Below are 21,877 nucleotides of genomic sequence, written 5' to 3' on the forward strand. Positions count from 1 at the left end.
CGTGAGTGTCGTCTGTCAATTGTTTGCCGCGGCTTCTGACTGGTGGTCTTCAGCGTGTAACCTGTTGTTGATGTGCGCCCGTGTGTGTGTCTCCAAGCAGGGTCTGCTGAGGGTTGCCATCGAGAATGCCCGAGCGCAGGAGAAGCAGGACCACCTGGAGAGGACCGAGCTGAAGATGGAGCTGGTGCGGGAGCGAGAGCTGCGAGAGACGCTGGAGAGGCAACTGTGCGTGGAGCAAAAAAACAGAGGTAGAGCACCACCAAGCATGCCAAAGCCTCCTCATATCTATCTCCTGCTATTTTGGGCTTTGTACTTTTCTGTGACGTACGCATTAACAAACTTCATGGCTCTTTAACAGGATCATTTGGTTCTTTGGCACGTTATTATCCATTTATTTACAGTTACAGTAAACCTCTATTGATGGGAGTTTGGGAATTTAGACTACATCTGAAAGTCCAAACAGTTTATTTAAATATGCGCAAGCATGCAGTTATTATTCCTGCCACTTTTTGGCATCACTAATTTGTAACCTTTATTTTTACACTAGTTAATTTTTGAAGCTGAGTTCCTGTTTGGAAGTTCGATTGCAACAAAAACTGAGCTCAGCTGACTCTTCAAATATGATGTCGGTGTGCAGAAAAGCCAAAACTAATAGACGGCATCACGTTCTTCACCTCCTTTTTTTTCAGTTCTCATCCAGAAGCGATTGAAGAAGGAAAAGAGGAGTAAGAGGAGACTTCAGGAAGCCTTGGAGGAGGAGGTCAAACTTCGGGATCAGGCCGAACACGGTTTCCTGCAGCACACCGCTGGCCCACTGTCGGGTACTAAAATGCAAAGCGCCATTCAGGGGGGGGTGCTGGAGCCTATCCCAGCTACCTACAGGCACCAAGCGCGGGACACCTTGAATTGGTGGCTAGCCAATCGCAGGCAAAGCTTCATTTATTTATTTATTTATTTTAAACCTAAATGTCAACAAGCGTTTCCTGGCGAAAGCCTGGGCTGTTCATTAGCCTTTTAATTGACTTCCTTTATTCGTTAATGAAGAAAGCGCAACACATCAATCATCGGCCGCCTCTCTCCCGACAGAGGCTGTGACCCAGGACGCGGACGTCGTCAAGCTGGAGGACGACAGGCCGGACGCGCAGACAACGGTGCAAGGTAGCCATCAAAAAGCCATCTTGTGACTCGCAACAGCTTGCGTCCTTGTTAGCGAGCTCCAATTCAATTGTGGTACGACACGTACGCAAAATAACATTTGACACGAAAAGGAGAGGTCGGTCAGCATTGAACGGTCGCGGGAAAGATTTATTCTCAGAGTGAAATTCATCGCAAATTAGGTCAGTCGATTTGATTTTAATGTCAGAATTCAGAGATTCGGATTCAGAAGAACATCCTTAAAGTCAGAAAATCGCAATTCGGTCATCTTTATTAGGGGGAAAGTTCCACATAGTTTCTTTCTAAAACCACAATAGACTAAGAAAAATAAAATTTAGGATCAGGGGCAGACTGGAAACTCCTGACCAAATGACGAAAACTTGTAAACAAGCCCAGTTCAGCGACCAGAGGTAGTAATTGCTCATTTTTACTCACTCTACGCCTCACTGATCAGACTGCCGAAAGAACTGTTAGGAGATGTTTCCCTCGCGGGGAGACGGAGCACTTCTGAGAAACACCACTGAGAACGGCACGCTTGGCTGCGCCTTGTCTTTTAATGCACCCCGACATTTAATATATTTATTATTTGGCCCACGTTATTGTCTCAACGGCCATTGGATTAAACACAGAGATAGACACAGACACAGAAAGTGGAGAAAAAAAATCCTGATTTTTATGGCTGTAGCCCAGCTCTTGTTACCCGCCACCCACATACACACACACAGACACACACACACACACACACACACACACACACACACAGCCATCCTGACCACCCAATGGAGCGGACCCCAGGTCCACCACAGCAGACAGTGAGCTTGTTCCAAGGCGCTTTTTTTAATTGAATGCCAGTGAAGCAAGAAGAGAACTGGCCACTAATTAACGGCTGTCTTAATTGTTCTCGTGATGAGTTTGTTTGGACATCATTTGCATAATTAACACACTGTAATAAATCATTTAAAGGGGAATTGTCTGTCAGACTGCAGGGGCAGGATGTGCTTCCTTTGTGCCAAGGAGCGTAATCGCGCAGAAACGGGTAGTAAATGGCTAAAAGGAACATAAAAGCTTCAACTATGAGGGAAACTTATTCACTCTTTTTATTGGTGCATTAAGTGATAAATAAATTAAAAAAAAATTCTATACAAAATTAGGTGGTTTTGTCTATTACGAAACAAACAGACAGTTACGCCCACTAAAGTCTTCTGTTATAGGTGGAATAGGGCATCACATTTGACAAAAAAATGTAAATATTGACCATAATAACGCTAAAATTAATCTTGTTTGTGTGTTTTTCAGAAGGCCGAGTATTCCTGCAGACGGCTGGGATGTATTGAAGAAAGCAGGCTAATATTTTTGAACTTTTCCACTCTTCTCTACCTTTTAATTTATTGCATTTATCACCCAATTCCTGGCAATCGTAGCCACAACTCCTTTGTTTTATGGCGTGTTCGCATTTCTTTCGACCGAGGTCCCAATTAACGAGGAGCATAGTTGTCTTTTGTCCGGGCGCAAGTGATCACTAGAACTTGGAAGCCAGCTTTGTACATAAAATAGTCATTGCTTTTTCCGTTATTATACTCCAGAAGAAAAGCATGTTGTATAGTCAGTACATGTATGGTGGATGTTATGCAGTAGGTCAGTTTGACATGGCAATAAAAATACTTTTTAATATGATAAGTTATCTCTGCTTCGTTTTTTTTTTAATTGTCCATTTTTTTGTGACTCTGACACACTCTAGAAATTGATATAGGTTGGAACAGGATAATAAATGAAAACCTACCAAAGTATTTGCACTTGCTTACTTCCCACTACACTGTATCTCCTCATCTATACTTGGTGTCATTTCTTGGAAGACGCGTCATCGTTCTACTGTACTTTTTTGTCCTCTTTAAAATACGCAATGGGACTCACAAACGCATTTAACGAATGAGTCATCCCCTTTTCTGGATGACCACCCCAGAGTCGTGCCGGGTAAGGAAAAGCTTTTGTGTCTTCGTTGGCTACAGTTCTACTGTTTCACACTCCCTTGTCATTCACTTACACACACACACACACACACACACACACACACACACACACACACACACTATAACATTGTCCTGCCGAGAGATGTGTAATGGAAAAGATAAATGGAGGATGAAGCAAAGGTGACAGGCCTGAATGTGAGTGTTCTGCTGTGTGTGTGTGTGTGTGTGTGTGTTCGTGTGTGTGTGTGTGTGTGTATGTGTGTGTGTGCAGTGCACAACAGAGCAGCAAACCATCTGCTCATCTCTTAATGAACAAAGCAAACAGCAGGAGTCAAGACTGTCTCCAAATCTGCTTTCTCTTTATGGGCACACACACACTTGCACGCACACACACTCGTTGAAACAACGCTCACACGTCCCCATCTTTGCGCCGTTTAATCTGATTATCTTTGATTGAGAACAGGGGCAAGGCAACCTTTTTAGACGGGGCTCCTACGCCGGTGACAGAGAAGGTCTGAAACGCAATTAGCAAGCTGTTCCTCGCACTCAACGTCTGACCACCGGCAAGCAAATACAGCTAATGGACAGGAACTAAGCAATGGGTAACGTGCACGCGATACTATTAGACAGCTGTTGTACTTGGACGTAAGACGGAGGCCTCGTCCGCCATGTTGGATGCGGGCTGACGCAAAGCAGCGGGGAGAGATCACGAGGAATCTGAACGGTGACAAAGTGTGACAGCCTGTGGGTGCTTGGAGACCAAAGCAAGCAGATGGCTGTTCGTCATCTTGCGTACAGGTGCAACAATATGAGACGTGGATGATGATACTTTATTTGGAATGCTCGGTGAGACGACTGAGTTGTATTTGGGGAAATCACCTGGCTGACAAATTTGTTGACATAGTCAGTCATTGGAGTTGAACTTTTATTCCCACGTATGCTGATATTTCTCAATCTAACCACACGTTTACCGTATTTCCACTTTCACTTGTTGAACAGAGGTTAATCGGTTTTTCAAATACATTTTTAAATGTTGATTCTTTGGCTGCCATTGACGTCAATGGCTGTGAAAGATGATCACACAATACGAGCCTTCCTAGTTGATCTGTTTTTTTATGTCTATAACTGTCAATGGCTGTGGATGCGTTAACGACAAGAAATCAAAAATATATATCTTGTAATGAATAATAAGTAATTATAATTAATATAATTTAAATATCCGCTACCGTAGTGAGGATGAAAAGCGGTTCAGAAATGAAATAATTTAAATATACTCTATAATAACGCTTAAAACTATTTTTTGACGACAGATCTCGCAAAAAAAAAGAAGAAAACTTCCAATAACATAGCTCAATTTAATATTAATTCATTCATTTTCTGTGTCGCTTATCCTGACAAGGGTCACGGCCCTCACGGGGGTGTTGGAGCCTATCGCAGCCAATTTGTGGGCCCTGAATCAGTCAGTGGCAGATTGCATGGTATAATAAAATAACCAACACCGCCCTCTAGCGTCCCAGGCTAGAACAAATTGGGCGAGGATGCGATAGTATTTTTGGTCTATTGGGCTTTCTGTAGGCTTGCTGGCGATGAGCTCAGCTTCCTCTTCCTCACCTCCACTTCTCATCCCACCAAGCATGGATCGCTTTTTAAACTCCTGCTAGTTGTTTTGCCCATCGTTTTTAATTTAATAGCCCATCGTGTTTTATCCTGTGCTATCCCGGACGCCATGTTTACATCTACTGGTTCTAGGGGGCTGTGTGAGTATTTTCGCATTTGACATTAGATGGCTTCAATGCTAGCTGTGCTAATATGGTTACCATCCAGCTGTCATTCATTTTGCTGGTTTTTAGTTGGATCGGTTAAACTAACTGTCCCGATGAGACACATATTTGAAAGTAATCACCCGAAAGCAAAGAAATCATTGTAACTCAAATCAATCGGGGTTATCTGTTGCATTTTAGGTTCATTTGTGAGTGTACAAACCAGTCAAACAATTCACACGTGTTTCAATTGCTTTTAATTGTAATGCAGAGTAAATCAAGAACACGAGGATGCATTTTCTATTTTAAGAATTATTAACTTCAGAACACTTAAAACAACACCATCAACTTGTGTATATTTTAACTGATCCCCAATGATTTGATTGACATTTGAAACTAAGTAAAGCACTTGGACAGAACATTCTGAAGTCATCTTTTTGACAAATGTTTGTTTTCTTACACGGTAACGCATGCATTATCATCAGAGCATTTTCATAGTCTACCTACCAATAACAAATAATAAAAAATCCTGTAATCTGTCATCAGTATGAAAAGTTCCCATCATTGAAATGACAAACAAGTGACCTAACCTAAGCACAGTGGATTTGACATAGCAGTGGTGGGTCTGCCTTGTTGACAGTTTATAAACAAGACTGTATAGTAGAGGTGTCCCGATTGCATATTTTGGTGTACGAATCGAGTAACCTGATTCTGACAAACCTTATTTTGAGAAACATGATGTGGTTTCTGATTTTCAGACAAGGCCCCTCTGTCCAAAGGGCTCTTGCTTGTGCTGAGTGGGCTGACGGTGATGCTCAGCCTCTTGCCACAGTACCAGCACATGTTTGAGTACAACCTGCAGGCTGCCAGCCAGCAGCAACAGGTGAGAGACAGATTTACCAGTTTATCATTGGAATTATTTATAATTAAAAAAAAAAAAAAGTAGCTTGGATGTGGTTATCCTGCAAATTTGTTGCTTGGTGATTTTAGAGAAACTGATTTAATGTGATGTCTTAGGTATGGCGGTTTCTGTGTGGCCGGTTGGTGTGCTTGGATGTGAAAGACTCCTTTTGCAGCGGGCTGCTTATTTACAATTTCCGAATTTTTGAGAGAAGGTTCGGCTCCAGGAAGTATGCTGTGAGTATGCACGTTCAAGCGTAACTTGTTTACCAATGTATAGTACATGAGTATGTTTTCCCTCTTGTTAAAATGCATTCTGTCTGTCTGTCTGTCTCCTTGTTAAGTCCTTTATGTTGGCTACCTGGTGTTTCTCCGCACTGGTGGACTTCCTGTTGGCTCAAGCTTTTTCCTTTTTCTTCAAATTCGAGGTGGAAGAGTTGCCTGCGGGGCTGTGAGTCACATGACATAATGTCCTCAGACTTGGCATTGTAAGCTCATGGCAAAAGTTTTGATTGTCGACTCTTAACTTTGACAGGCTGGCTCCAATCTTCGCCCTATTTGTGCCTTTCTACTCGTCCATCCCCAGGGTGTCGGTTACCCGCGTGCTCGGCCGCATCAACATCACCAACAAGACTTTGGTCTACATCGTCGGGTTGCAGGTAGGATTTCTTGACTTCTCTACTTTTACCCATTTTTTTCCTGTGTGATTAATTGCAAATCTTTCTGCTTTTTCCTGGGTCTCCATAGCTCTTGACATCTAGTCCCTTTATGTGGCTCTTGGCGCTCAGCGGACTGGTGAGTCACATGTTTGTGCAATAGCCTATCAGACGGCCCGGATAAATTCAGTGCTCTTTGTCACCGGTATCGAGACACAATGTAACAGCAAACCATTTTGGAAAGATAGACAAAGTGCAAATGTGCTGCCGGTATCTCTTATCAAAACAATATATTGATGTCTTCCAGATTTCGGGCGCTTTGTACCACTCCAATGTGTTCTGTCTCCAAAAGCTGGTCTTTGTGCCCGCCTGGCTGTGTAGCGTGGCACGCTACCTCCTGGAGCCCCTCTTCTCCAGTGGGTGGTTCACACAGGAGCATCACAGTTTACACAGCGGCACCGTACAAACCGAGTCACGCGTGTTTGTTTTACCCGCAAAAGGTTCCCAGCCAACCAATGAGGCGCCGCTGGGAATGGGAGCGACGCTGGACATCCAGAGACAACAGCGGATGGACCAACTGGATCAGCAGATACTGTTGGCCCAGTTCAATGAGGCCCGCACAAACGCCAGACATCAAGCACAAGTAATTGCTGCCCCCCTCTCCTCTTTTTTTATATGCTGAATCTTCTTTTACTTTTGTTTGGCCCGTAAAAGGGTCGCCGTAGCGTGCCATTCGTGCCAGGCTATTTCCTGCATCCTCCTCTCTAACGCCGACTGCCCTCGTGTCTTCCATTACCGCATCCACCCACCTTCTTTTCCTAAACTTCTTCTTGCATGGTAGCTCCTCCATCCTCAACACCCTCTTTTCCAAATATTTATGATCTCCTCTGACTGTGTCCAAATCATGCAAGTTTTCTTTCTCTAAACCAGGGATGAAAACACGGTAGTCTAAATAAGTCTTTTTTCTTTTTTTTTCTTAACAGGCTGGGTTGCTACAGTGGAGCAGGTTGTTCCCATCACTGAGGCGCAGGAGAGCAGCCCAGCCCCAGCCGCAGGCTCAGGCACAGCCTTCGGCACCCCCGCCACCTTTGGACAACTCTGTCGCCGAGGACCAGGTACAACCGTGTTTACATGTGCTTTGTAATTGTAATGCTTCTTAATAGAAACAATCAATAGCAAAGCCGTTTTCCTTTACCCTGCTAGGGCACAAGGTGGTGCAAAAGTGCATGAAACATGAAGTTCTGTACAATTCTGAGTGAATGTTGTTTTGCAATGCTAATTTTCGTTTGCCCGTCAATTGGGTCATTTTCTGTTTAGAGTTTTACACACTCTTTGCTATTTTGGGGACAATTTGCGACCTACCAAATTAGAGTTGGGGTATATTTTCACCTCGTTTGATCAATTAGCAGGAAATTATCTCTTCGATCACGATCATAAAACTGCTTGGGGCTTCTGCACTGTATGTCGATAGTCAAATTTGAATGTTTGTGTGCTTACAAGCTACTTCATTTATTTTTTCTTACTTCGCTTGAAGGTTGCCAGGTTGGTGGAAATGGGTTTTTCCCGCCTAGACGCTCTGGAAGCCCTCCGAGCTTCCAACAATGACATCAACATGGCAACTAACTTCCTCCTTCAGCACTGAGATCTCCGATCACCAGATTGGGATGAGAAACAAACCGAGGCGGCGCAGCTGAAGAAAAGAAAGTGGAGAACAGATGGGAGGGAAAAAAGATTACGGAAGGCAAATATTTTGCTAGTGCAGGTAATTTGAAGGCTCCGCCAAGGCTGCGTAAGGCCGGTATCGCCGCTTACGGAATATTTTTGAACCGACCGAGGAGGTTTGACGCACAAAGTGGGACATTGCACAGGACAGTTGTACAAATGGCTCACGTTAAACCTTAAAAAAAAGAATCAACTAGCCTGGATTGTACGAAAAGTCATCGGTTTATGACAGTTGACTCCTTTTTAGAGAACTACAGAACTCTGGTGCGATTAAAACAAATATGCAAGTTATTGACGCCCTCCATAAATTGCAATGGATGACGCCCGAGGACAAATTCACATTTGACATCTCCACTGTCGGAAGTCAGTCACAAACCAAGGACCCGCGTGTACTCTGATGTAACCAGTGACCCTCGTAAACTGTGGTGATCGTATGCAAAATATCCTTGAACATATCCTTGAGGCAGATATATATATATATTTTTTTTATACAGTTTTCATTTCACACTGGATAAAAAAAAGAATTATTATTAACTCAGCAAGGTCACACAGTCTTACTCTTAACACTAACGCATTTCATTTTACAGTTGAAAAATTGAGCGTTTTATTTTCGTAGCCACTTATCTATATGTTTTGTCTAAAAGGTTTCTCTTCTTTTGACAAGTCAGAAAGTGACTGAAGGCAGCACATCTTTGCGAGGACACGTGTTCATTCCGTCTTACATGTTAACTCAGGTGAGACCACGTGTTTAATCACAAAATGTTTCTAAAAATGTCTCAAGGACACAACATTAGGTACACCTGTATAGTGGTTTTGTTATGGGTTGAAAGTGTTTGGAGAAAAGCATCATCTTATAATTCATCAAATAACAATAATAACTCATGATGCTCTGCTATTAAAAAAATCCTAGCTACAATCTATATATTAAATTTTTTTTAAGTTAGTGTTTTATAAAGTTTCTCTTAATAGAGTGGCTTTTGTCCTGAATAAACTTGCAGGTGTACCTAAATTTCTGTCCTGAGTGAAAATGCACTTGATGTATTTATTTTTGTGTTCGTATCCTAATCTGAAAAAAAAATCCCGAATGTTTATTTATTACGCAGTATATACAACTGAGGCTATAACAAATACTTCACAGTGTTTATACTGTATAAAAGTTCAAGACATCAGTTACATGTTTCTTGTCAGTTAAGGGAAGCAGCTATGTACTTCAGTGCAAAAAATATACATTTTATTGTTCATGTGTGACCACACTGAGCTTCGTGATTTGTTGTCAGAGTGACAAATTGCTGTGGAGTTGTTGCATGGAATAATAATGTAACAAATTCTAGATTTATTTATGAATAAATCAACTTTCTGACTGAAATACTGAACATTCGCTGAAGACATTCACCCACCAATTCTGTATTTACCCAGCTGGCCAATTCCTAAAACAGGTTAGCTACGTTATTAAAATATGACATAACTCCTACTAAAGACTTCAAGTGAAGCATGTTTGCAAGGCTCCATTCAAACAAAAAGCAATCCCATTATGCTTTCATTAAATTAATTACATATGTACAAATTGTATGAAGTCAAGATTCAGCCCACATCAAGTAAATGAGTGATTGACAGCTACAATAAAGGGAAATGCCTTATACCAATCCCTCAATAATTTTGGTAAATTAACATTTTTGATCTCATAACGTCTCTGTCCTTTTGGTGCTTGGCCAATAGATAGAGCCATTGAGTCAGTTATCGTTGCCAGGTTACCATGTGCCACGCCCACCTTCTAGAAAGATAATAAGCAGACTTGTCTATCTGCTCAATGACTGCATGGAGGTTCGACAATATAATATATTGTTGGAAAATACCATTGTTATACATGTGAAATGTACTTTCCTTCTTTTTTTTCCCCATCAGTGAACCTTTTCACTGCAGCCATTTTGAAATGGAACATCACTTAATGGCTCCATTGACATAAAAAATAACAATATATATATATGATCCATGTAAAAACTAAGCTGGTATTGACTCTAAAAGCCCCTGCCATGTTGGTTAGTTTGATTCAAACTTGTAGACGGCCGACAATCAGTCTGTGCGAGCTTCCTTTGAGAACACCCGCTTCCAAAGCCAGTTAAATTAGTGTCACTTTTAATTCTAATTAAAAAAAAAGAAGCTTAGCGATAATAATCGCCGTCTTTGCGCCTTAGCCGGTTTTTAATTAAAGGATGATGAAAGAAAACAAATCCACTGAAGGCCAACCTTTTCTCTAAAATGAAATGCGTAATGATGCACTGTTTCATCGGAATTTTCAATGATAACCAAAGCAAAAAATCATGCTGATTCATGATTACTCAACCCATTTTTTTAAGCCTCTTGCATCTTTTTACTTGGAGATTTTGAACACTTTTAAAATAGGAGAAATGGACAAATATGCTCCTACTTTTCAAGTCTAATTAGGCTAACTTGATAGGCTATTTGGGAGTAATTACAATGCACTTAGTAGTTGGAAATGACTGGTAACACAAACATGCTTGAGTGTTTTCAAGCTCTCTTTATATGCCCATATAGCCCACCACTACTGCACGTCTATCGTTTTACAGTTTAATAAAAGTCATCCACTATAATATACTCTCATTTTATTAAAAATTAAGAGCCAACTGTGGCCTGTTTTTAGTGGCTCACAGCGAATTAGGAAATATTATTCAATATGGCCCGCACAAGAAGCTAAAATCTAGGCTACATTTTGTCGCACTTTTTTTTTCGTGTTTAGTTAAAATTGTCTCATAACACAAAACATGCAGCATGCTAAAATCCAAGTAAAAAAATAGAATTTCCGAATTTTTGTTTTTCATACGTGAACGTCAATGTAAACAAAAGCCAGTATGTATTTTTAGGAAGCGCAGGCAGACATTTTTAATCAATTCTTGCACTATTTTGAAAGTAAGTCTCAGTTTGCTACTATATGCCTTATTTGTCACTACGGCGTGGCATTTTTAACACACATGCATGACGCCACGTGACCAGCGAGGCAAATTTCTGTACCTACGTCACGGTCTGAGAAGCCAAAGAGACCCAGACGACAACACCGCCACTCTATTCCCTCGCCGCCAGCTCTGTTGCCATGGTGAGCGTGCGCCATGGCAACTCTGCATGCAAGAGCCTCCCGTTTGGGTTCTCGGCGCCGGTTTTGCGAGATGGTTTCGTATGTCTCGGAGCAATAGCCCAGTGATCCCCACCCTGGGTGACTGGATTTGTCAAAATATGAGAGGAACGGGGAACAATGTCACGTCTGTTAGCTGAAGTTATGTCAGGCGAGAATGTTAAATGCCTCCCACTGGTATGCTAATGTTCATAACTGGTGGCTACACGTTCCTAAGAACATATAGGAATGTGGCCATTAATGTTTTAGCGTGCCGCATGCCTTCATGGCAGGCAAATGCTGGCGGTTTTGTGTAATGGGTTCGCTTGAGGAATTGCGGCTTTATTTCATGCTCAACTTGTTTTTCCGTCCTCCGTGAAATCTTGATGTGCTAATTGTTTTTTCTTTTTTTTGAGAACTGTTAGCAGGTCTATGTCCTGAGTCTATGTCCTGACATGTTACGGCAACCAAAACCGCAGAGAAGCTGAAAAACAATTATTAAAAAGCTCACATCTGTGGTTCAGGTACAAGGCAAATAGTGATAGTAACCATCAAGCAAACAATTAGACGCTTTGCAAAGTTATGACTTGAGTACAAAATAGCAACTTTTTAGCCTTGAAAATAGGCCACTTTTGTACTACAGTGGAACCCAAAAGTGTAAGAAGTATTTTGCAAATTTTTGCACTTCTTAATAATGACCCACCCACAAAAGGATGTGCATGAAATCAATGTCTTTTGCATACTGACGCTTTAGTTCAAAATCAAAAAGAGCTGAAGAACGGAAGCAGACGCAGCAATCTCCTTCCCAAGCCACAATCCTCTTTCTTCCATTCAACCTCCGCACGAACCCTTGTAGCACCCTCTCAAGAATCTCCCAGTGACGTCTGACCTTTTTGCGGAGGTCCGTTTCCGTTGTAACTGTACACACGTCGAGCCCCATAACTTTACGTGCGCCGGACGTGGTTATTTATACGCACACGCTCCGTGTATTCATCTGATGAATTTAGGTAACAGATGAGTAACCGATGAGTTTTTTACGCACAGATCCATTACATCCCTTTATAGTCGAGGCTAAGCCATTTGAGCATTTAATTCCATATCCTAGATACGAAACTCAGATTAAATGTAGATTGGTACATCCAGTTGCAAGACTTTGCATATATCAAATCATATTCTACATTGATGTCAATGGAAATGCAATTAATCTTTGGCAGCCTGTTCCCAAAACAGCACCAGGACGGAGATTGTTGTTCTCCTACAAGGAAATCAATGCTAATTGTCAGTGGCTGAAGGCTGCGAAATTTCCATTCTGACACATTTGTATCCAAACCTTTATCTCGAGAGAAGAAAATTGGCCAGATGATAGCTTTTATGGTGAAAAAGTGTGACATTAAGTCATCATTTCACACTAGCACTGGTAGGACAAAAAGAGTAATTGTAATTTTCAATGTAATTTTCCAAACACAAACAGTCTGGCCTATTTGTGGATTCTTATAGGACAATGAGCTGCATGTATTTTAGTTTAAGTATCGAATAATACAATGTGGTATATGAACATGGCGTTTTCTTGTCAAATCTGGTGGGTGTGGCATATAATCTAAATGATGCAGTATATGTCTTTAAAAGTATTTCACTGGTTCTCGATCAGTTTTACATTCAAGAATTGCTTGGACTCTTGAAATATACAATACATTTTATTTGACATCATTTATATTGCGAATTTTACTCAAGTCATGAGCGCATAATGCTTAATCTTAAGTGTTAGAACCACTCGCCTAAAAAACGTACTTGATAAAGCAACTGTGACTTTAATGCACCCTAAATGACTTCTTCAAATAGTCAATCACTTTAGCTGTACTTAATTGAACTTAAGGGAGGTTAAATCAAACATTCTTGCCTGCCAAATGTTTAGTTCTCAGACACAAAGTACATTGCTGGCTATTAATGTTGAAAATAAACATGCATCATAGCTTATTTTGCTTCTGGCTTCGAAGGTGAAGAAAATGATAAGACAGCCTTTTTTTTCCTACTCTGGAGTGTATGCTGATTCACAACGGTCAGGAACCTGCTAGTTCTGGAAGCCCGTCTCCATGGAGACGAGGGTGGGAAAAGCCAGTGATGATGTTGCTGGGAGAAAAGCGCTCGGTCCCGTGTGTCATCCGTGCGCGCACGTGTGTCCGATGCCACGTAACAAAGAGAAAAGAGAGAGGAAGATGGCCGTCATTCGGTTGTCCGTGGTAACGCTTGTCCAGATTATTTTTGACTTAAGATCATCGCATTGTTAAATCTTGAACTCACGTTGGAGCTTGTTGACATCAAATGGGCGTTTCTGCTTGCTTTACCACTTTTATTAATTTGTTTAGGGAGTTTCCCCTCACTGTAAAATAGCGATTTGGGGAAATTAAAGTCATTACGCATTATTTACACTCATGGACTAAGGCTCTAAAATGCTCCTGAATTAGTTTTACAGTACATAGTTGGAGTATAGGGCTCGCCTGTTGAAAATAGGGCACATGGGTGTGCTAGTAATGTAAAAAGGCCCTTGGATATCAGGGCTGAGGTAAAAATGGAAGGCACTTGGTCCCCGTAGCTCTTTATCAGTTAGGGGGTACCTGTCGGGATTGACCTGGTTGGAGCACAAAGTAGAAGTGCCTGAGTGAAAGCCACTCAAAGTCTTGAAATTAAAAGGACATGGCAACCCATAGAGCATGACCAGCACAGTTGTGTTCAAGACGAAAGGGTCTTTAGTCCCCATTTGACAAGAAATAGTTTACGGCATGGGCGTTAGGTCTCTATAAGGTGACTGGAGTGTAGATGCAGTGTAGGAGTTTTATGCAATCATCCACTCCATTCTATTATTGTTCAATCATTTAGCCAGAAAAAAATGGAAGAGCATGAAATTATGATTATCATTTCATCCTACTGTCCACATCCTATTATATATTCCTTCTCGTGACCGGATGATTCGCTTAAAGACGTTTCGCCGACGGACGTTTGACAGACGGACAGGTCGCCGAATGTACGTTTCCGCCGAACGTTCATTCGGCCATTCGGCCGAATGAACGTTCGGCGGAAACGTCCATTCGGCGACCTGTCCGTCTGTCAAACGTCCGTCGGCGAAACGTCCGTCGGCGAAACGTCCGTCGGCGTATCATCCGAGTACCATTTCTTCTGGAATAACAAAAGTCCAAATGCATGTAGATTTGAAACACAAATTCAGTAAGTATTTTTGGAGTACGTGTTCATTGTGCATGTGGCAATTCCTTTGACACTGTTCCTTCCTTCCACTACATACTTGACAAACACAGTTTGAATTCAGTTCCCACACCCCGCGTGCATGCACTAACACATCCCCACTGTGACATTCACTTCAAATACTTGGATTACTATAGAAGGGGTTAAAAAAAAGAGCCCTAGGCGGTTTGGAGTTGTCTAGGCACCTTGCTGGAGGGCTTTTCGGCAATCTACAGAGAACACCTTGTTCCTAGCCTTAAGAAGAAACAGACTGAAATGCAGAGTCTATAAAGTTTGATCTACTAGCACCATATTTTCACATAGTTTTCGGGTTACGATGTCCTCCACCTACGATGTTTCGACTTTATGAGGCCCGTTCCTCGTCTGACATTAAATCCCCGGGGACCATCGTCTCGTGTAGAGTACTTGTCTCTTGGAAGTATCTTTGCTGTTTTCCACTTTCCTTTTTCCATGATACAACCCTAAAGAAGAAAGCTTCTTCAACAGAAATTACCATGGAAACGAAGCTTAACAAGTAAACGTAAAAAGTACAGAGAAAGGAGAAAAAATAGCGACTCACATTAGGTAAAAAGATATGCAGCGTTCAGATCCAAGTGTGCAAAAGAGCAGTTTTGTGAGCACGCAAACCTTACGTCGCCGACAGTCAAAGTCGAACAACTTCCCGTTCATGTAACACAAATATAAGGACAGTAATGTAACGAGTTATACTGCGTGTATGCTTCATGTTGCGATTTTGTGTTTTTCAGGCTGTCTTGAAATGCACCGCATGTCTGAATGGAGGAAAAAGAAGGAGGGGAAGACTAGTTGGCTGCTTTGTTTGTCGTCTTCCATCCTTTCGGTGGCAAAACTTGAACTATCCACGCACCTCTTCACAATAATGGTAAATATATCCTTTACTATTTTATTTTAATGTATTTTCCTGAAGTCATTTGATCCCCTGGCTTAGATTTTGCCTTGTAGAACTTTGCAAATTGCTCACACAAAAGTTTATTGTGGCAATGATAACCTCACTTGCTATTGATTCCTCGCAAACATTAGTCAATAGAAGGATCTGAGCTGTTTTTTATTTTTTATACTTTGTGGGATGTGTTGTCGACTATGATTCACGTGGAGGTGCAATGTTCATCGTGTGTGATGATTGACTTGATTCGTACCAACTCGGAAGAGAAGGCAGACAACAACCGACACTTGGCGAGTTTTCCGTTCAGCGCTCTCGGGCCTCGGCACGCAGTATTGACCGCGGTGGTTCGATCCACCCCGTGATGGATGTGAGAAGACACTTGGAGGCTGGTGGCTTTCGTCATAGCCTCGTTGAAATTGATCAAATATGACGACAGAGCCCAAACTAGGATCTTGATTATTTATTTAAAAAAAAAAAAAGGATTCCTGTCGGTTGCTATCTGAATTTGGAGCAACGTCTTTCTAAATCATCTTTTTTCCCGGTGTGATTTTACCTTCGATCCGTCATGTCATATTTTCACCCACAGAGTTTTTGTCATGTATTTTTACCAAAATTGGATTTGGCGTTTATCGCCGTCCATGACAGTGAAATTAGGTCAAATCTCTTGATATTAGGTTGGAATATAGATACAGAAATAACAAACTATAAATACAATAACTGTCATGTGAGATGCACTAGCACTTAATATAAAGATCGACTCACTTAATATTGGAACCGCACTTTTGTTTTGGTGGGATGGGAAGCTGGGTGTCATTGACATGGCCAATTTTAGATTAGATTACTAGATTAAACTTTATTTTGAAATGGGAGGTAGTCCAGTGTTCCACCCTTCAATTGGAAAAAGTGCCAAGAGTAATAAAAAAAAAATGCACCCTTCAAAACTGACACCCAACCTTGCCAACATCAATCTGGAAAATTGTCACATTCTCTTATGATTTGTGCACTTCAATTTGCAAATGACAAAATGGAGTTACCCAGCTGTTTGGTAGTTTTATGGAATATAATACTATTTCCATGACAAATTAAATATCAGAGATTGTAGTTTAAGATTCAGGTCTTTTCAAGGCCACGCAGTATAACCATCATTCATCCTCCTTCATCTTTTTATATGTTGAATTTGGAGAAAGCCTCAAGAACAAAATTAGGTTTCCGTCCACGATACCACGCCCGTGTCTGCATGATCAAAGTCACGTTAATTGGAAGCTCAGGCGAGAGCCTCGTCTGAGCTCGTGGTCTTGTCTGGTCTCCGTGCGAAGGACACGTAAGCCGTGTGGAAGATGACGGAACAAATCAATATATTACGTTGAACACTACCAGTTCAGAATCACCTGAATTAATAGCAAACATAAAGCAATTTTGTCACCGAAACGTTTCACACATTTGACTGAAAACTATTCTCTTAAAACAAGTGGCAGTTTGTGTTTCCGTTGATTCGAATAGAACATTGCTGAGACAATCAATATATTGATCATATCGATGTATTTTTAAACTACTAAAAAAGTGCATTCCATAATTGTGAACAAAAGCAATACATGGAGTCATTTTTAGAAGTGAAACAATGTATAAAAAACACAAAAATGGCATGCATGTCATAAACTAATGCTTCCTTTCAATTCATCGCACTGCTCCTTCCAGTGTGCGCTCTGCTGCCACCACTGGGGGCAGTCTCGCACTGTCATGTAGACGCAAACGAAGAATTCGGAATGCACAGTTGCTGTTGTATTTCTAATACTGCCTTTATAGTTGGTCTGTTTACGACTACCTTGAATATAGAGCTGAGTCTTAAATAATTCTCCTTTACGACATAATTTTGTGACGTCCCGCTTATTGTGTATTATACAGTTTGCTGATGGAGCTGCCACCAGGTCCCTGATCAATAACTTGTGGTGCCGGACATCAGCAACTGCACCTCCCACATCTCTGGCGAGCGTGCCCATGAACTGAACATGAATTGATGGACAAGGGTGTGGCGTGAAGGCGATGATGGAAGGAGATGACAACATTGACCGGGGTGTCATGTGACTTGTGTGGCTACATCTGGCCAGTTAGCCTTTCACTGGGATGAACCCTCTCAAGGTTGGCCAATCATTATTGCACATCAATCACCTTTTAAAGCAGTTTCTATCTGATGTGAAAGGTGATTCCGTACCTGTGATACATAGCGTCGTTGATTTAAATGGCAATTCAGTATGATAGAGTTATCAATCAGTTACATCTTGCACTTAAAGTACCTTACCGATTCACTTATTTTTGATAAATTGGATATGATATTTGTAAATGGTTTAACATATGGTAACGTCTTAATTCCAGCATATAACCACACTTTTGATAACAAACTCAGGGCGGCAAGGTTTGGCCTTGGGGGAAAAAAATCAGTTTTAAATTTTAATTTTATTATTTCCAGCTGACAATTTAAAAAAATGCAAGCCTTTGGGGGAAAAAAAAATGTTTTAAATTTTAATTTTATTATTTGCAGCTGACAATTTAAAAAATGCACAATTTTGTTAATATTCTATTCATCTATATTCTTCTCAGGCCTGCTATGAACTCATTTGATGCTATTGCTATTCATTTGAAATGAGTTTCATTTTTTTTATTGTTGTTCAATTTCTTTCTTATCTTGAGACTAAATTTGACCACATAGCCATTTCATAACCTGAATATTTTGTATGTAGAAACGTTCTTAAATAGAGGTACTCCGTACCAAGAGTATTAGCTTCACTGATGGTGTAGCTTGCAAGGTGTCGTGTCCCGAGTAGATGTTGTCTTTCACCCTTCCAACCTTTGCCCCCTGTCTGTGTCTCAATCCTTCTCTCTCACTCCCTCACTTCCCAGTAAGCTGATCTGCGCGTCGGCAAAGAGGAGTTCCTTTTCTAGAAGGACCCCCCCCCCCCACCTTGAGCACACAGTCGCCTGTCAGAGATGTGGAAAGCCTCATTTTGAGTCACGCCTGCGAGGGAAGCGCACGCTCAAAAGGCGGCGAGGAGTGGATCTGTGTTTTTTTTTTCTTTCTCCCCGCCACTTTCTCTTTGCAACTTTTGGATCCTCCAGCCATTTGGAGACCCTCAGGTACCCCAGGTATAGACACCCTTCCTTTTAATCAAAGCTGTCTCACTCACTTGGTGTCTACCCCACCCTTTTGCGAGACAGCGCCACTAATTGTGGGAGTGGACCTCTGTGGAGAAAGAGGAGGAGGAGAGCATCGGCTTTATGGAACAGCCGCTTCGCCATCACTTTGGTCGTGGCGCTCCGCCGATGAGCTCCCACATGCTGGATTAAAGGAGGAACCAAACCAAAAGGAAGGGAGAAGAAGAACAAGAAGTGACTCTCAACATGAGTGAGGAGACCAAGGAAAAGGCAGTGGCCGGAGGAGGAGCAGCGAAAGGGAGTCATCGCAAAAAGAAAGGCAAAAAGGTGAGTTTGTTTTGCTTTAAATCCCAAGTGAAAACAAATCAATGAATGCAAGGTTTTCAAGCACCAGGCAGGCAGGTGATGTCGCTAATCTGTAAACTGTAACTGGTCGGTCTGCTTTTCGGATCGCCCCGGGTGATTGGTTACAGGAGCGGAGCTATGCAAAGTAGAGGGGGGGGGCACTATGGGGGGGTGTGGTGACTAGTAAACAGGCATCTGTTGTACTGTCAAACTCCTCCACAGCTGTGTATGTGCTTATGTAATGTTTTGTTTGGGTCCTGACTTGTCATCAAGGCGTTTAAAAACTAGTTTTGACTCATGAAATGGAATGTCGAAGGCAGCCTGCACTCGTATTTCTAACCCTTTTTGTTTTTTTAATGAAAACAAACCCAAGGTGTCTTCTCTCAGTATATACAAAAGCAAAAGGAACACTTGTGTCTCCTTTCTTGTGGCCGTAAAAACACGCCAGGGCTGCTTTTCCGTCCGAGAAGGGACACGGGCGGCTTAAAGCTTTATTTGGGGTTGGCCCTTGAGATGTGGGATTTATTAGACAAGAAGGCAAGACCAGAACGGAGCGTGCTATTATACAAGATTGACGCCATACATGTTAACAAGGTGGAAATGGCTGTGTTGTTGAGAAGCGGAACATTCTTTTCTTTGGGCTTCAATTACATTTGTAGGCGCACGTATGTGTCACCTCTCACATGAGAATAAACCTTGTGAATGGCAACGCCTTTTCTTAAGGTTAAATACACAAGATATAGAGTGCTCGTTGAGATATGAGACTAATTTCTTTAATGATCGCCCTCATTAGAATAACTTCTCGGATCAACATTCCCCATTGAAATGAAGGGAAATGTTATTACTGTATTTTGTGGACTATAATTTGCACTTTTTACGTAATTTGTGGGGTGGGATTTGACTGATGCTCATGTGAGACTTATGTTTTTTGTTCTCTCTGACCACGGACAGCCTGTTATGTTTTTTTTAGGCTAGGGTCATCTGAAAAACTGTGCAGTGCTTATATAGGCTGCCGTTCTCCATTTTATTCTTGTTCGTTCTAGGTTTCTGATAAAATACAAAATTAATCTCCCAAAAATGCGGCTTCTACTTCAGGGCGACTTTTTCACAAGTCAAAGAAAAACAAAGATCGCCTCATATCTAAAAAATATCGTCTGTCGGGTCACTCGTAAATCAAAGTGCAGCCGTATTGACGCTGACATTGACATCGTCCTTCAAATGCCCACATGTGATATATTTCGCCAACTGTAATATACCCTAGATCACATGTGTCAAAGTGGCGGCCCGGGGACCAAATATGGCTCGCCGCATCATTTTGTGTGGCCCGGGAAAGTAAATCATGAGTGCCGACTTTCTGTTTTAGGATCAAATTAAAATGAAGAGTATAGATGGATATTACATTTCCTGATTTTCCCACTTTTAAATCAATAATTGTCATTTTTTAATCATTTTTTTCTGTGTTTTTAGTTCAAAAATCATTTTGTAAAATCTAAAAATATATTTTAAAAAAAGCTAAAACAAACATTGTTTTAGATCTATAAAAAACTGAATATTCAGGGCTTTTAATCCAGTTCTTTTAATCCATTTATTAAAAAAAAAATCTAAATATTATTTCTAAAATGGTCCAGCCCACATGAAATCGAGTTGACGTTAACGTGGCCCGCGAACCAACCCGAGTCTGACACCCTTGCCCTAGATCGTTATAAATAATTGAAATAGATTTATTACATTCAACCAAAATGCTGGCGCTGGCAATTTTTCCATCCAATTCAATCTGAGGGCGAAAAAAAGCCTTTTTCTTCAAATAATTGAGCGCCTTATTTTCCGGCATCGGCTTCATCTCTCCGTAGATAGTTTTAGCGCGGCAACAGGAATCAAAGTTCCCCATAGACGTATCTTGTTCCTCAGCAGCGGCGTGGTCCGTTATCTCCTCCACGCAGGCGCCACTCTGCCGCCACAAAGCGCGGAACGGCTCTGAAAATCATGCATATTGATGATTCCTTTTATCCCACCAGTTTGCTTCTGTTTGTCGTCAGGTCAGCGTGTGCGCACGCGCGTACGCCACATCATAACTACGCCAGATGTGTTCACGATTGTAACTATGGCAACTAGGTTTTCTTTGGAGCGAAAGATGTCGAGGGTGAACCAACCGAGGGGGGCGGAGGGCTGTTTTTAAAAGAGCACGGTGAGGAAGGGAAATGTGGGTTGCTTGAACTTGTTGGTCAGAAGAGAAATATTACATTTTTCATGAAGCAGACGCTCTGATGGACTCGGTTGCACGTTAATGGCGGCCAAAGAGTCATCATTGGGTCTGGATGGTGTCAGAATAAACATCCATGGGATGACTTACGTAATGCTGTAAATGGGATGCTTGGAGGTGGGCACGTGTGGGCTTCCCCCTCATCGAAGAGACTCTCTAAACAAACGCATACGCGCGTGGGTGGGTTATTCCTGCCCTTGCTTGATGGATTCTAGAGGGAAAAATGTCGTGAGAACTCGGCCTGGTAGAACGTCAGAGTGAGAAGTGGATGAGAGGTGCGACGGGGGGTACTTGGTACACGGTCGATTGGTCGCCGGTCTTTTGGTCGCCCGGAAGGTTATTGATAATTACCATTTAAATTGTTGCTCAAATTCCCTAAATACAAACTGCGAATTACTATTTAGTCATACTTAATGCCCTATTAATTATTAGACTAAAGAAAAGCTCCAAATTTCCCGGACTCTTCTTGTTTTTTTGTTAGAGAACTTGTTAAGACCCTGACTGACAAACCTTCCTAAGGGGACAACTCATGTACATACAAACTCTTATACATTCACACGTCCGCTCAGTGAAACTGCTTATGGCCATTGTTGGCTTTTATTGATGCGTAGACCATGTTGTTTTACCTTGTTTTGTCTCCGGTCTTTTGGTCACCCATTGTTGTGGTCCGGGCGACCAAAAGACG

The 21,877-nt window shown here is 41.7% G+C and overlaps 2 protein-coding genes across 3 annotated transcripts in view; both read left to right on the plus strand.

Moving 5' to 3' along the window:
• The window catches only part of dachc (dachshund c), a 37,544-nt gene extending 34,703 nt beyond the window's left edge, over nt 1–2,841 (plus strand). Inside the window, exons 11-14 of the mRNA XM_077613592.1 lie at nt 98–248; nt 690–821; nt 1,087–1,158; nt 2,452–2,841. Coding sequence (XP_077469718.1) covers nt 98–248; nt 690–821; nt 1,087–1,158; nt 2,452–2,489 — 393 coding nt within the window. The 3' untranslated portion in view covers nt 2,490–2,841. The remainder of the gene's footprint in view (nt 1–97; nt 249–689; nt 822–1,086; nt 1,159–2,451) is intronic.
• Nucleotides 2,842–3,650: 809 nt separating this feature from the next.
• ubac2 (UBA domain containing 2) lies at nt 3,651–9,526 on the plus strand. 2 transcript variants are annotated; one of them, XM_077613221.1, is made up of 10 exons: nt 3,651–3,920; nt 5,641–5,765; nt 5,900–6,019; nt 6,127–6,233; nt 6,318–6,441; nt 6,530–6,577; nt 6,746–6,854; nt 6,939–7,081; nt 7,422–7,553; nt 7,973–9,526. In XM_077613221.1, exons 2-10 carry the CDS (start codon nt 5,694–5,696, stop codon nt 8,078–8,080), a joined length of 963 nt encoding a protein of 320 aa, XP_077469347.1. In that variant the 5' UTR covers nt 3,651–3,920; nt 5,641–5,693; the 3' UTR covers nt 8,081–9,526. The 2 variants fall into 2 exon arrangements, with proteins under 2 accessions (XP_077469347.1, XP_077469346.1); XM_077613220.1 differs by lacking the exon at nt 3,651–3,920 and adding an exon at nt 4,655–4,879.
• Nucleotides 9,527–21,877: the final 12,351 nt, after the last annotated feature.

Source organism: Stigmatopora argus, chromosome 11, assembly GCF_051989625.1.
Source record: "Stigmatopora argus isolate UIUO_Sarg chromosome 11, RoL_Sarg_1.0, whole genome shotgun sequence".
NCBI lineage: Eukaryota > Metazoa > Chordata > Actinopteri > Syngnathiformes > Syngnathidae > Stigmatopora > Stigmatopora argus.

Bases quoted from the DNA above. Each gene is read 5' to 3' on its own strand.
- ubac2 (XM_077613220.1), top strand. From the start codon at position 4,849: ATGTTTACATCTACTGGTTCTAGGGGGCTGT. The intron at 6,442-6,529 runs GTAGGATTTCTT...GGGTCTCCATAG, and splicing joins TCTACATCGTCGGGTTGCAG to CTCTTGACATCTAGTCCCTT. The intron at 6,578-6,745 runs GTGAGTCACATG...GATGTCTTCCAG, and splicing joins TCTTGGCGCTCAGCGGACTG to ATTTCGGGCGCTTTGTACCA.